The following is a 16839-nucleotide window of genomic DNA, read 5'->3' as shown; positions in this document are numbered from 1 at the left end:
AACATTTTACCAACAACAGAAGGGAGACAAAGCGAATCCTGAGATCAGAGAAGAGAATATATCTAACCAGTTTGCTAGAACAAGTTGAGGCAGAGGGCGAAAACAAGAACTCAAGGCCGTTCTTCCAATACATAAAAAATCGGAAACGTGGATTTCAGAGCCCAACTTTTTTCATTCGAGATAAGAATGGGAACTTGATAAATGAGAAGGAAAGAATTGTAGGAAGATGTAAAAACTACTTCTCAGAACTGTTGAAACGCCCAGACCAAGATGGGATATTACCCGCAACACTGTGGTGGAAAGGAAAAATGAAGAGGAATGGGAAGTTAGTAAAGAAGACGTGAAAATCGCAATCAAAGGACTCAGAAACAACAAAGTCCCAGGGGAGGACCGTATAACAACAGAACTAACCACGGAGGGAGGCGAGAGCTTACACTTAGAGATATATAAACTGATCCAGTTGATATGGGAGGAGGAGACACTGCCAGAAGAATGGAAATTGACTTAATATGCCCAATATACAAGAAGGGAAGCAAAATGGAATGCGGTAACTACGGAGGAATCAGCTTGTTGAATGTAACGTATAAGGTGCTGTCCATCGTTATCCTCAGAAAATTGCAACCATTCATAGAGAACAACATACAGGAGTACCAAGCTGGCTTTCGACCAAACAGATCGACAATAGATCACATTTTCCCACTAAGACAATTGTTTAAAAAACATTGGGAATATGATAAAGATATCTACAGCCTGTTCGTCGACTTTCAACGTGCATATGACAGCATCCACAGGAATAGCCTACACAATGCAATGCGGGACTTCAGAATCCCCGAGAAACTAGTGAGAATGGTGCAAGCTTGTATGGAAGGGTCAAAAGCAGCAGTACGTTTCCGAGGAGCCACATCAGAAACATTCGAGACTGAGACAGGCCTCAGACAAGGGGATGCTCTCTCATGTGTTCAGTTCAATGTCATGTTAGAGAAAGTAATAAAAGAGTGTAGGCAACAGGAGTGGGCTGGGGAAGAGATGGATGGTAACTTCAATTGTCTTGCATATGCAGATGACATAGTACTATTAAGTGAACCAAAGCACGAGTTGAAATAAATGTACCAGAAAATGGACAATTCTGCACAGAAGGTAGGGCACAAGTAAATCGAGACAAAACAGAGTTCATGCAATTACGAAGAAGACAACAGCAGGTAGAATTTCTTGAGATAGATAGCAAGAGGTTCAAGAGAGTAGACCAGTTCAAATACTTGGGATCTTGGTTTATCACGGACAACAACATTAAAATCGACATCAAGGAGAGAATAGCAGTGGGAACGAAATGCATGCATTCCCTCAGAGAGACGCTTGGCTCTAAATCGATCTCAGTGAACACTAAGATGAAAATCTACAACCTAGTGACATGCCAGCAGTAATGTACGGTTCAGAAACATGGAGCATGACTAAGCGAGAAAGGGAAAAACTATTAATATTTGAAAGAAGATTAATGAGGAAGATATAGGGACCAGTTTTAGATAACGGAGAGTGGAGTAGGAGGAAAAACGAGGAACTCTACCTTCTGATGCGACAACCAACTGTTCTACAGAAGATAAAGAGCAAAAGAATACAATGGGTGGGCCATGTAGCCCGTATGCCCGATGGAAGACGGGCGAAGATGGCACTAGTGGGGAACCAAACACCAAATGCCCCATTGGACGACCAAGGCAGCGCTGGATGGACGAGCTGGCGAAGGACCCAGCAGCCCTGGGAATTGAAGACACCTGGAGGAACTGGACACAAAACAAGAAGGAATGGGGGCAGTTTGTGGAAGCAGTGCGTGGTCTGCAGGGCCTATGATAGCTGAATATCTATCTATCTATCTATCTATCTATCAGTTGCAGACGTAACCCCCAAGGCATCAACATAGTGTTGTACTCTTGATTAATAATGTTACATTTTCCCAACACCTATTTTTCAGAAATACATTATGGAGTGAGTCTTGCTCTTAAGTCTTCATACTTTTGACAATTCATCCTACTCTCAGGAGCCATGCCACCAGGAAAGAAAAGATCATACAAAGAAGTTTTCTGCCATGGGCTTTTGCCATTACAGTTGATAAAATTAAAGGAAAGGCCCATTGTGCAATACAGTGCTAACAGTATAATGTATGAAACCAAGGAAATGAGAAGACCACTGGAAAAGACATTGAATTCTTTAAACACAAAGAGGCTGCACTGAAAAGTTCATGCATGGGTTCACCAGGCTACATTTTCCAGTCAACAGAAGCTGGTCTTGAAGTTCCATACCGAATCGATCTACGAATCGCTGAAGCCAGGAAACCTAACACAACAGAAGATCTCACCAAGTCTTACTCACTAGATACGTTTTAGAAGAGAAACACTTGGAAAAGGTAAACAACAAACTGAAGTCGTATCAAGGACATGTATATGGGCACTTCGGGCACGGTACTCAACGAAATAAGATCAAGTCATTTTTTGCACCGCATGCAGATGAGTCGAACAATGCTGCATCTTGTTCGCAGCTGCTAGTCTATGTTAAATATATAAAAGACGACGGTCTAGAAGTATCACCGGGCACTAGTACGCGCAGCGCAGATTTTTCCAATCATTGAAGGATTTTGTTGAAGAAAATGAGATGCATTGGTCGGAGCTGGTAGTTGATCTACAGACGGAGCACCTTCCATGTTGGGCGTTTACTCTGAGTTCAATACACTGATGAAAGAAGTTGCTTCAGATGCAAAGTTCAGCCAGTGCATTACACATCCTTATCTTTGGCAGTGAATACACTACCACCTGATTTGTTGAATGTAAATGCTCTTGTTCCACGCAGATGTAACGATGACCATAACGTGGCAAGTTGTTGCATAGAGCGCTCGAACTTCAACAGTAAATTGCTTTGTTTCTGGAAAGAGCGAGGGCTGAAAAGGAGGAAAAGAGTTACATGCCACAATAAAAGATAATATAGGTATTACCACAGTGGAATATCTCGCCGATTTCTTTGTAGCAATAAGCACGACTTACAAGGAAATGTGGTGAATATTTTGACAACTTGCCAGTTTCCTTCGCAGATTGGAGCTTTATCAACGCAGGGTTCAAGTTCAAGACATGTCGATGCTCCCAGGACTGATAGAGATACTCGAGTACAACGATGAGAAATACTGATCACGAAGGAAATGGGTCAGCACTTATCAGAAAAATTCCATCAAAAACTTTTTGATGGACTGGAGAGGTTTTAAGCGAATATCTTAAGACAGTGAAGTTGAAGTGAAAGCAGAACTGTTTGGACCACGTGAATGCAACAAAATGGCAAAAGATTTTCCAAAAACAAGCCTAACAACGTTTTGGAGAAAGGTTGGTGACAAGTATCCTTTATTATCAGAAAAAAGGCTCGAGTGCTAATTCCATATGACGCAATTTATAGGCGTGAAAGTGGATTTCCACCTATAATACAATGAAAATAAAAGCGAGGAACCGACTGAACTCTGAACACGGTTTGTGATGTATATTGGTCGAGAACAAATTGAATGCAAAAAAGATTGTTAGAAATAATCGGTACCAACATTCTCACTGACTTATTATTTCTTGGTTTAATACAACACCTACGCACACATTTGAGTTTTATGTATTGAATGTTAATGAAATATTATGTATTTTCCTTAATTTTAAAGTAGGAATGTACAAACAAGTTTTTCAGTCTAAAATTTTGTAGATACTAAACTTCGTCGGGGGTATAGGTTTCTATATGACTTCGTTCAAAGGCAGTGGTCTCAGAAAGAATGGAAACCACCGTTACAGGACAACTATTTTTCACCTACATAAGGCAGGAAGATCCACGAGGCTTTCCGCGATCGACGCCGTCGTATTTATTACACGCCAAGTCGCAACGTTAGATCAGTAGCGAAATGCAGAAACACCTGCGGAACATCGACGCTTGGTCCGGGGACTTCCAGGTGACCCAGCACATGAAAAGATGCAATGTATTGCGCTTTAATGTGCAGAAAATCCAGTTTTTAAATACACGACGGAGTAACAAAAACTAGAAGCAGTCAAAATCATTAAATATCTGGTACTACGCGTATGGAGCGATTTGAAGTGGAACGTCTCAGTTGCAGATTAAGGTTTCGTTCTGTGAAGGGTGAAGGGGTGGGGGGGGACTATTTTCTACTGCGCTCATCAGACATAAATCGAGGAACCTACGTTTCTGACGTACCAAAGATGCCTATGGTTTTAATAATAATAACAATAGCCGGCCGCAGTGGCCATATGGTTCTAGGCGCTTCAGTCTGGATCCGTGCGACCGCTACGGTCGCAGGTTCGAATCCTGCCTCGGGCATGGATGTCTGTGATGTCCTTAGGTTAGTTAGGTTTAATTAGTTCTAAGTTCTAGGGGACTGATGACCCCAGATGTTAAGTCCCATAGTGCTCAGAGCCCAGGCAATAATAACAATAAAATACGTAGAATATTTTAATGTAATTATAAAGTGTTTTAATCTCACAACAAAACTTTGTATACATCAATGCATGGATTTACATCTACATCCAACGTGTCAAACCACTGTTAAGTGCATAGCAGAGGGTACTTTCCCTAATACTAGTTATTACGGTCTCTTTCCCTTCCATTCACGTATGGGGCATGGGAAGAATGACTGTTTAAACGCCTCTATGCGCGCTATGATTAATTTGATCTCTTCCTCGTGATCCCTGCGGGAGAGATATGCAGGGGGCTGGAGCATATTCTTAGTCATCACTGAAACTTTGAAAATCTGTAAGCAGCACTTCTCAGAATCCTGTGACCTTTCGTGCTTCTCTTGTCTATACAAGTTCAATATCTGTATCAGTCCATTTTCATGAGTCCCACGCAATTGAGCAATATTCTATGACGGGTCGTACGAGAGTTTTGAAAGGGATTTTCTTGGTAGACTGACTGCATTTTCCCTCGTATTCTACCAGGGAACTAAAGTCTGCCACCCTGCTTTACCCACGACTGAAACTATGTGATCGTTCCATTTCATACACCTACAAATTTTAGAGCAAACTGTAACCTTTGCAAGACACTTAAATCTTATTAAGATCCTACTGAATATTTGTGCAGCTGTTTTTCAAAGACTACTTCATTATAAATAACTGCAGCTTTGTCAGCAAGATCATTACTGTATCATTATGTTATACAACATGAGCAGAATGTGTCGCAACACACTTCCCTGGGCCACATCTGAAGTTATTTCTACAACATTCACAAATTTCGCTTAATACCCCATATCTTCGTAATTTCGATAAGAAGTGTATGTGTGGTACTGAGTTAAATGCATTTTGGAATTCAAGAAATCCTGCCTTCCCCTGAGTTCCTTGATCCATGGCTTTCAGGGTCCCTTGTGAGAAAAGCGCGTGTTTGGTTCCACAAGATAAGATTTTTTTCACGTATTTCTCAACATCACTGACAGTAATATCTGTATCACTCATCTTTGCAGTGGTGTGATAACTGAATTGGGGCCATATCCCTGGATTTTTCATTCTAAGGGAATATTTGAAAACGGAGTTTAGCATTTTGCTTTTCCTTTCCTAACCTCAGTGTCAGTTCCTGCTCATCCATGACTGTCTACACTCTAGACATTAACTTTGCTGTAACTAACAGCCTTCACGTATGACCAGAATTACTTTCGATTTTTTGAGAGATCTTTCAACAATATCCTGCCACAGTAGTCGCTGAAGGCTTTACGCCTTGCATTCGTGACAGCCAAACGCGTTTCATTCAGTATTTCTCTACCTACTGGCCTATGCTTTGTTTTAAATCCGCACTAGTGGCTTACGCACTACTTAATCTAACTTAAACTAACTTACGGCAAGGACAACACACACACCCATGCCCGAGGGAGGATTCGAACCTCCGAGGGGGGATAGCCGCGGGAACCGTGAGAAGACGCCCTAGACCGCACGTCTACCCCGCGCGGCAACGCCCATATAAGACAACTAATGTTTGGTGCAGTTGTTAGATCGTTTACTGTTGCTTCAATGGCAGGTTATCAAGATGTAAGTGATTTTGAACGTGGTGTCATAGTCGGCGTGCGAGCGATGGGACACAGCATCTCCGAGGTAGCGATGAAGGGGGATTTTCCCGTACGACCACTTCACGAGTGTACCGTGAATATCAGGAATCTGGCAAAACTTCAAATCTCCGACATCGCTGCAGTCGGAAAAGGGTCCTACAAGAACGGGACCAACGACGACTGAAGAGAATCGTTCAGCTTGACAGAATTGCAACCCTTTCGCAAACTGCTGCAGATTTCAGTGCTGGGTCATCAACAAGTGTCAGCGTGCGAACCATTCAACGAAACATCATCGATACGGGCTCTCGCAATTGATGACTGCACGACATGAAGCTTTTACGCCTCGCCTGGGGTCGTCAACACCGACAATGGACTGTTGATGACTGGACTGGAAACATGTTGCCTGATCGGACGAGTCTCGTATCGAAATGTATCGAGCGGATGGATGTGCACGGGTACGGAGACAACCTCATGAATTCACGGACGCTGCATGTCAGCAGGGGACTGTTCAAGCTGGTGGAGGCTCTGTGATGGTGTGGGGCGTGTGCAGTTGGAGTGATATGGGGGCCCTGATACATCTAGATACGACTGACAGGTGACGCCTACGTGAACATCCTGTCTGATCACCTGCATCCATTCATGTCCATTGTGCATTCCGACGGACTGGGGCAATTCTAGCTGGAGAATGTGACACCCCGCACGTCCAGAATTGCTACAGAGTGGCTCCAGGAACAATCTTCTGAGTTTAAACACTTTCGCTGGCCGGTAAACTCTCCAGACATGAACATTATTCAGCATATCTGGGATGCCTTGCAATGTGCTATTCAGAAGAGGTCGCCACACCGTCTTACTCTTCCATAAGAGTAAGAGAGGAGGTGGTCAACCACGGCAAATACAGCAAAAGACGTCAGCTACATTTATGCAACAAGCAAGAAGGGACCCGCGTCAAACAGCGGGTGCAGTTGCAATTACAATTAACAAGAATGTAAAGCCTAGTTTAGAATACGACATTGGGTTGCGCCACTCGTTGCGTGGCATGAGTTGCACGTAAGTGGTTTCATATATGACTGTAGACACGGCGACACCAGTATACACTTCAGTTTCGCCGTTTTGTGGGTCCGTGAGTCGTGCCTGAAATGAAAGTTTTGGCACCTGCACATCACACGAGTTGTGATGGAGTTAAACCTTGTTGAGTGGAATCGCTACATAAGGAAAAAAAAATAAGAAACGTGTTTCGATTCGTGATTGGATGAAGGAAAGACCTCAACTCGGTTGCTCAACATCCTTGCTGAAATAATTTACAACGGAAGATTCAAGAAGTTCTTTTAATAATCTTAGAATATCACTAGAACCGTTCACGTTTCTTCTAAATAGAGTTAATTATATGGTAAGGAATAAAGGTACTGTAATGCATGAAGCACTGTCACCAGAACTGAAATTACGTATCATATTGCGTGCATTACAATCGAGAACACTCAGCATGCTATAAGACACGGTTTCAGCAGGCGATGACGCTTTTTCATTAACACAATAATTATTAACATTAACAGTAATAATTATTAACATTAGCAACAGTAATTATTCGAAGCAGGCTGCATTAAGAAGAGAATGGTTTGCAAATTACTCTCTTGAAGATAGATCTATACAGTGGCAATATTTCAATATTCTAACGTATGTGAATGGGGAGCACTGCAGCGACGTTTTAAATATATGAATAAAGAATGCAGCTTCTGGAATTTGTATAGCCTTCCCTCCTGTCAACAATATTCCTTAACAAAGAGTTGGCCAACTCGAACGATGGGATTTTAGTCCTGTGGACGAGAGCATTACCACAGCTAGAATTACACTTGCTTGTACTCTCCGTAATTCAGTTGAATATGTGCTCCTAACTCAATAAATTTTGCCCTGCACCTCAGATATTGTCAGACCATCTATGTTATGCATAGTAGTGCCTGTGTTAGCAGAGCTCCCCACGCACGTGAACGGGTTGGTGAAAGGGAGGGCACCCGCCACCCTTTAAATTAATCGTGTAAAGCCCGTTAATGACCGTTCGACGCTGTGTCGATGCAGGACAAAGGCACACGCAAAAGTAGAAGAATACCTTACTAAATATTTTTCTGCAGTAATCAATCACTTAGAAAGAAAATATTTATGGCACAAAAGCACGGCGGTTCTATGAAACATCGCGGCAGTCTGACAATCAGCTAGTTTCAAATCTGAGAAACCAGCCGCACAGACGACGGACTTGCTTCGGCAGTGAGCCAGGCCCGAAACACATGCGGCAATTCTGACGACCGAGAGACGACAAACAAAACAGTTAGGTGAACACAAATACACTCCGAGGAAATGCAGGAACAGTTTTATGAAACAGTCCATGCGAAACAGACAGTTAGGAATGTCTTATAGGAAAACAGCAGACAGGGGTAATCACGGCTGCGAAAATGTGTACGAGCGAATAGGCGCGCAACTGAGAAATTGATCGGCCAGGTGAACCAAGGGCCCACCAACAGTGTCTCCTCAAAGGCCGTTAAGCGAACACTGCTTCGTGAGAGTCTCCGCAGCATGCGCCTGGTGCACGCACCCACGTTGATTGGTGTTCATCGGTGACGAAGACTGGAACTTGCACGCCAATACTGCAACTGGGCCGGCCAGTGTGGCCGAGCGGTTCTAGGTGCTTCAGTCTGGAGCCGCGCTATCGCTACGGTCGCACGTTCGAATCCTGCCTCGAGCATGGATGTGTGTGATGTCCTTAGGTTCGTTAGGTTTAAGTAGTCCTACGGGACTGATGACCTCAGATGTTAAGTCCCATTTGAACCATTTTTGAACTGAAACTGGTCGTCCACTGAGTGGCGATAAAAAAAAAAATGGTTCAAATGACTCTGAGCACTATGGGACTTAACATCTGAGGTCATCAGTCCCCTAGAACTTAGAACTACTTAAACCTAACTAGCCTAAGGACATCACACACATCCATGCCCGAGGCAGGATTCGAACCTGCGACCGTAGCGGTCGCGCGGTTCCAGACTGTAGCGCCTAGAACCGCTCGGCTTCACCGGCCGGCTGAGTGGCGATAGTTGCCCTTTACAAATAAATTACGTTGTATGCTCCATCGGACAGATGAGCATTGCAGTGTACGGCGTGAAACATCTGAAAGAAAACACCCTGCAACCAGGAGGGAACGTTATGATAATTCGTGGCATTCTCTGAACGATTGGAAGGGACAATGGATCAACACAAGTATGCATATATCCTTGAACACCACATCTACCCATTCATGCAATTTGTTTTCACTCGCACGAGGGCATCTTTGACCAGGGCAATGCAACGTATGAGTTTACCGTACTTCCATGGGCACCAAACTCTCAGAATTTAAACCTAGTCGAGAACCTGTGTGCTGTTCATGCCATGGATCTTCAACCGAGAAACCTAGGGTAGCTGCCCACGACACTGGAGTCGACGTGACTCCACGTCCCCATCAGTGTCCGCCCCGATAGCTGAATGGTCAGCGTGATGGACTGCTGTCCTAAGGGGCTCGGGTTCGATTCCCAGCTGGGTCGGGGATTTTCTTCGCTCAGGGACTGGGTGTTGTGTTGTCTTCATTATCATTTCATCCCCATCTGCCGGCCGAAGTGGCCGTGCGGTTAAAGGCGCTGCAGTCTGGAACCGCAAGACCGCTACGGTCGCAGGTTCGAATCCTGCCTCGGGCATGGATGTTTGTGATGTCCTTAGGTTAGTTAGGTTTAACTAGTTCTAAGTTCTAGGGGACTAATGACCTCAGCAGTTGAGTCCCATAGTGCTCAGAGCCATTTGAACCAGTTCCATCCCCATCTGGCTCAATGTGGCACCAAATGTAACAAGACCTGCACCAAGGCGGTCGGACCTGCCCCCGTAAGGGACCTCCCGGCCGATGACGCCAAACGCTCATTTCCATTTTCCATCCCTATCGGTACCGTCCAGTACCTCACTGAATCACACCCTGCACGTTCCAAAAGTGTCCGTGCTGCAAAAGGTTGTTATCCAGGCTTTCGAAGGGTGGCCACGTTAATGTGACTGGACCATGTAGAAACAGTGCCACTGTAGTTTAAATGAAACAAATCTTCATTTCTTCCAACAGCTGGTTTGTAGATTATTCAGAAAACGAGATTCATGAAACATGATAACTGCTGTGGGTGCGAAAAATTTTCTGACTACTTCAGACTGTTTGTGTGAAGGAACCTTACTGGTCAATGTTACGTGATTTATAAGATCTTCAAAATCTGAACTGCTATTAACGTAAACGTCAGGCAGTACTTAACTCGGTATTGCATTATTTCTAGCTTAAGAACGACCTGCCCCAAAGAAATTCAGCACAATTTGGTCCTGTCAGCGCGAAGCAGCATTTTGAAGTAACATTCATTCCATTGCTACGTCACATCAAAGTCAAAAAACTCCTACTGTCAAAGTAGGTGACAGTCACGCTATTTGGAACTGGTGTTTTATGGAGCAGCAAGAAAGACGGACACTGCAACAAACACGCTCGTCAAAAAGATCTCAGAAATTTATATGGGGCCAGGTGAGAAGCTAGAAACTCTCGTCACGACTGTTTTCCGCCTGTTACGACTTTGTGCATTTCCTCCAACGAATATGCAAACGAAATAAAATTGTGAATAAATGGGAAATGCGATTATAATTTCACATTACTTATATCATCTAAGCAAAAAGCTTTGAATCAATTGAATATGTTCTCATGGCTTGCCAGTTGGGACAGGTGAGGTTCAACATGCAACCACGTCCCTGTGGTAAGTCAGGGTAGTTCTACATGGCGAAGAGTGCTATAATATTGATGGAATATTGTAGGTCTTTTTTTTGTAAGTATGGATTGGTATAGAATAAAAAAGTTTTTTTTCAATTTGAGCCAAAAGTGGTATATTTTACGGCTTGCACATTAGAACTTTTAGACCCTTTACGCTTTTGTAAGCTAAACCCTCTACACACTAATCCATAATATTTTTATAATGCAAAAATACACGTTTAAAACGAAGGAGCGCCGTGGCTGGATGACCAACGGCTCGGCTCACCTACACTATTAGATGCGGCTCATTATACCGGACGCGGCAGCTCTTCGGGAGTGTACATTTAAAAAGTACAGATTTTTTCTTTCCATTGGACTTTCTGAAAACCATGTTCTATGGTCTGCAACTTTGACTGCATGACATTACGGCTGAAATGAGACCGTTTCTTAGATACTGTGGAGACAAAAGGATGTTTTCGGTAAAACCTGGAGAGATTACCTTGTTTTGACATAGCACTTCTACCGTATCCCTTCAGAGAATTGAAACGTATTGGTGCTTAACCGATTTAGAATGTAATGATCTACATTTTATGTATGGGCTTACTTCTGAATTAAAAACTTAGTTTCTGAGAAATTGGAGGAAAACCGAAAAAAGTATGAAAAATTTCAAGATTTTTTCAAGGTGGCGGTGGATACTCCAATCGGAAACCAGGACAAACTCAGATTGATCGTAAGTAAGATTAGCTTGAGTAATTAGAATAGTTTCCAGAACTCCACTAATTTTTCGAAGGAAAAGCTCTAAGGTGGTGCTGAACGGTAATGAACAGAGTGATACAAAGAAAGTTTATTTTATGGTTGTTTATTTAGCTCGTATAGTGTAAGTTTTTTTATCGCTGTTTAAACTAAGAGGAAACTGTGATTTTGCTCATTCATGTTTACTTTGGTAACATGAAGATCGCTATCCTTTATATGTGTATGAAGTGCTCCGCGCGACCGCTCCAGGGCTAAGCGCTATTCCTGAACTATCAACAAAAAATCTGCTTCATGAGTTCTGTCTACATCTACATCTGCATTATTACTCTAAATTCACATTTACGTGCTTGGCAGAGGGTTCATGGAACCACAATCATACTATCTCTCTACCATTCCACTCCCGAACAGCACGCGGGAAAAACGAACACCTAAACCTTTCTGTTCGAGCTCTAATTTCTCTTATTTTATTTTGATGATCATTCCTACCTATGTAGGTTGGGCTCAACAAAATATTTTCGCATTCGGAAGAGGATGTTGGTGACTGAAATTTCGTAAATAGACCTCGCCGCGACGAAAAACGTCTTTGCTTTAATGACTTCCATCCCAACTCGCGTATCATATCTGCCACACTCTCTCCCCTATTACGTGATAATACAAAACGAGCTGCCCTTTTTTGCACCCTTTCGATGTCTTCCGTCAATCCCACCTGGTAAGGATCCCACACCGCACAGCAATATTCTAACAGAGGACGAACGAGTGTAGTGTAAGCTGTCTCTTTAGTGGACTTGTTGCATCTTCTAAGTGTCCTGCCAATGAAACGCAACCTTTGGCTCACCTTCCCCACAAAATTATCTATATGGTCTTTCCAACTGAAGTTGTTCGTAATTTTAACACCCGGGTACTTAGTTGAATTGACAGCCTTGAGAATTGTACTATTTATCGAGTAATCGAATTCCAACGGATTTCTTTTGGAACTCATGTGGATCACCTCACATTTTTCATTATTTAGCATCAACTGACACCTGCCACACCATACAGCAATCTTTTCTAAATCGCTTTGCAACTGATACTGGTCTTCGGATGACCTTACTAGACGGTAAATTACAGCATCATCTGCGAACAACCTAAGAACTGCTCAGATTGTCACCCAGGTCTTCATTTGCTCACAAAAATTAACATGAGAAGTTATTAATATGATTCGTAACAATATGTGCTTTTTAATGACGACAAACATAAATTCTAATAAGAATAATTTTGAAAAGAGTTGAAAACCAATTGAATAGCACTCTAAGTGAAGACCAATTCGGTTTTAGAAGCGGTGTAGGGACGAGGGAAGCAATCTTATCTTTAAGACTAATAATTGAGAAACAAATTTCCAAAAACAAACAAGTATTTATAGCCTTCGTAGACCTCGAAAAGGCATTTGACAATGTTGTATGGCCAGAAATGTTTAGAATTCTGAAGAAGGCTGGTCTGAAATATAATGATAGAAGGATAATCTTTAAAATATACCAAAATGAAACAGCCTTAGTTAAGAAGGAAAACAAAGAAGAAACAGCAAGAATAAGGAAAGGAGTGAGACAGGGATGCCCACTATCTCCAGTAATTTTCAACGCATATATCCAAGAAGCAATAGACAAAATAAGAGAGAATATTGAAGTAGGAATAAAACTTAACGGAATGAAAATAGATATGTTGCGATATGCAGATGATATCGCCATAATTACAGAAAGGAAAGAAGATTTAGAAGCCGCACTCAATGAAATGGAAAACACCTTAAAAGAACAGTATGGAATGAAAATAAATAAGAAAAAGACTAAAGTGATGGTGAGTGGCGCCCTGAACTACAATGAACCCATACGAATAACAATAAAGGGAGAGAAACTAGGGCAGGTTACAGAATTTAACTACTTAGGTAGCAAAATAACAGCAGATGGAAGGAGCAAAAGTGACATTAAAAACAGAATACAACTTGCCAAAATAGCATTCAATGGAAAAAGAAACTTACTGACGAGTAGAAATGTTAGTTTAGACGTAAGAAAGAGAGTCATGAAAACCTATGTGTGGAGTACAGCCCTTTACGGATGTGAAACTTGGACTAGTGGAAAAGAAGAAAAGAGAAGATTAGAGGCATTCGAAATGTGGTGCTACCGGAGAATGGAAAAAATCAGCTGGCGAGACAAGGCTACAAACGAAGATGTCCTCAGAAGAGTGAAAGAAAACAGATCTCTTTGGCGAAATATACAGAAAAGAAGAATAACCTTCATAGGTCACATTTTACGGCATAACAATTTCATTAAGAGAATATTGGAAGGAATCATTGAAGGAAGAACGCGCCGAGGACGACCTAGATTAAGCTACATTCAACAAGTAATAAATGACATCGGGTGCCAGACCTATGCAGATATGAAGAAGAAAGTTGACAAAAGAACGGAATGGCGTGCTGCTGCCAACCAACCTGTGGGTTGATAACCGAAGAAGAAGAAGAAGAAACATAAATCGTTAAGCAAAAAATCTATGCAGTTGACATGCTCCAAAAGTAATATTATTATAGAAAAGAAAAGTAAATGATCATGATGGGAACGATATTAAGAAGTTTACACAAAATCAGTATGGTTATCTCAGGACTCCGCCAGTAAACGATAACACTGACTGAACATGTCATGGAACAGATACCTTGAAAACTTTTAAATGAACTGCATAATCTTGGAGAAGCTGAATTAGATTTAGAGAGAGAAAAATTCCATCTTCAATGTAAAGAAAATCTCTGATACATTATGTACCAGTACGTGTCAAAATAAACGAGCTGCTCGTAAGGTATATACATACACAGAAATATAATCACGATTGGAAAGATTCGACTAGATTTGTAAGAATGAACGACTTTGCTTTGCAGCACACTTGCGTTTATTAAAAATGTGTGTTGTTTACAATAACATGAGTTAACAATACCTGTGACGTTAGGTATGGTGGTAGCAACAGCGACACATGTGACTATAGCGATAACAGTCACTACGACGGCAGCCAGCAAGAGCTTTGACAAGGCCATTTCACAGGCTGGTCACAGCGTCCACTCCTATTCAAATTTCCCCGTGGAATGCATGCTTACGTCTCATTCGGTCTTTTAAGTGTCCCCACCACTCTGCGCCAAAGAGTTTCGGTGGGAAGCGATGCTACCCGTAATTTCTGTTATCTACGAGTTCAGTGACTCTAGATAGTGACAACTATCCTCACAGCTCGTAATATCTCGGGCTCTGTTCGATCTGTCGACTTCTGTTGGTACTCTCCCATGTCGTGTCTTAGCGTTTATAGTGTACTGTCGATTTTAATTATAAAAATAACTGCAAAACTGTACTGCAGTATCTATTAGTGTGCATTCATACGTAATAACAGCAACTAATAAATAAAAGATCGCGATCATAATTCAGTACAATTCTCTAGTTTCGCTCCTCCTGCGAACTAGGGAGGTGTGTTGTATATTTTCACGACAGATCTGTCCACCATAATTTAGTATCATAATCGTTCATGACCGTCAGTTTAATATAATTTATTTCGTTTATTAGTCATTTAATTCTCACTTAATTTTCTGCCTTGTCCCATCTGAATATTACCAACTTGTTTTCAAGCGTATTAAATGCTGATGATGTCTTTACCTATTATTCTAATGTGAACCACTCCCTCTACAGGCCACAAGTGGCCCATCGGGACCATCCGAACGCCGTGTCATTCTCAGAGGAGGATGCGGATAGGAGGGGCGTGAGGTCAGCACACTGCTCTCTCAGTCGTAATGATGCTACTCTTGACCAAAGCCGCTACTATTCAAGTAGCTCCTCAATTGGCATCACGAGGCTGAGTGCACCACGAAAAATGGCAACAGCTCATGGCGGCCTGGATGGTCACCCATCCAAGTGCCGACCACGCCCGACAGCGCTTAACTTCGATGATCTCACGGGAGCTGTAAAGGGCAAAAACTGTAGAGGAAGACAGAGATTGGAATACGTCAAGCAAATAATTGAGGACGTAGGTTGCAAGTGCTTCTCTGAGATGAAGAGGTTAGCACAGGAAAGGAATTTGTGGCGGGCCGCATCAAACCAGTCAGTTGACTGATGATGACCAAAAAAAAAAAAAAAAAGATCTCACGGGAAACGGTGTAACCACTGCGGCAAGGCCGTTGCCCCATTCTAATGTGTGAACAGAGATTGAAATAAGAGTTCTTGGCCTTACACGGCCATGTCAAGCTGAATAAAATTATTTTGGGTATTAGGCCACATACATCATTGCAAAACACTAAAAATATCCAAACTTCATTTTAGTTGTTTTGGTGTCTTATAATGACACAGCCTAACACCCAGCATTATTTTATTCAGAATGCGAAAGCCTCATTTGTTACCCACTTGGTAAATCATTACAGTCAATCATACCCTGAAAATCTTCGTAAGTCATGCAACATTTAACATATCAGTTTTATGTACATGTGACACTGTTCACCCACCATGGTTTTACCTGTAGTGGAGCTCCACTCTGCAGTTCTTGAAATACCTAACAGTATCAAGAAACTTCCCAAACATTGTCATTAATTTTTCAAACCCCTCCTGGGGAAACACATTGGCGAAGCTTGAGAACTTCTATGAGTCAAACGCTTCAATAAACTTTAAGTCAGGCAGCGGATCAAATCTGACGTTTAACTGAATGATTACAGTATGTTTTATTCTTTACAGGTGTTTCTGTGCAGTTTTCCTTGGATATCACATATGCGTCCTGCCTTATATCATATTTTCTCAAAGCCATTGTATCTCTTAGTGCACAGCTTTTCTTTGAAGTCTTCCATTTATTTGCTGAAAATTATAACGTTTTAAGATTTCGATTGCACAATGTTAAATGTAACGCCTGTCAGTGAAATCAGTTCTACAAACAGACGGTAAAGGAAGTTAAACTGAAAATCTCGTCACGTCATGAGAAACCCACGTGCCTCATTAACAGCAGTTGTGTCCCAATTTTGTGGATCCTCCAAAATGTACTCGCATAAATCTTCGGGTTCAACCCTATGGTCTGCTACAGTTTGCACCAAGCGACATGAATAACGCCATCTTGTTGGTGCGAGTTTTCGAAAAGTCTTCTTCACTATTGTAGGTTTGTTCTTTTCGAGGAATGGACAAAGAATGTTACAAATTCAAGTGGCCTGCCAGAGACTATTTCGCCAAATGTGTTCATCGTGTGGTTTCTTAATATCGAACGAGAGAGCGACACGGAGATTGGACGTGGGACA

At 42.1% G+C, this 16839-nt stretch overlaps 1 protein-coding gene across 1 annotated transcript in view; it reads right to left on the bottom strand.

Annotated features, from left to right (window-relative positions):
* The window catches only part of LOC126412521 (vascular endothelial growth factor receptor kdr-like), an 864770-nt gene extending 850067 nt beyond the window's left edge, over positions 1 to 14703 (bottom strand). The window contains exon 1 of the mRNA XM_050082152.1: positions 14526 to 14703. Coding sequence (XP_049938109.1) covers positions 14526 to 14622 — 97 coding nt within the window. The 5' untranslated portion in view covers positions 14623 to 14703. The remainder of the gene's footprint in view (positions 1 to 14525) is intronic.
* Between the last annotated feature and the right edge of the window lie 2136 nt (positions 14704 to 16839).

Source organism: Schistocerca serialis, chromosome 7, assembly GCF_023864345.2.
Source record: "Schistocerca serialis cubense isolate TAMUIC-IGC-003099 chromosome 7, iqSchSeri2.2, whole genome shotgun sequence".
Lineage (NCBI taxonomy): Eukaryota > Metazoa > Arthropoda > Insecta > Orthoptera > Acrididae > Schistocerca > Schistocerca serialis.
This window is presented reverse-complemented; position numbering and strand designations above follow the sequence as displayed.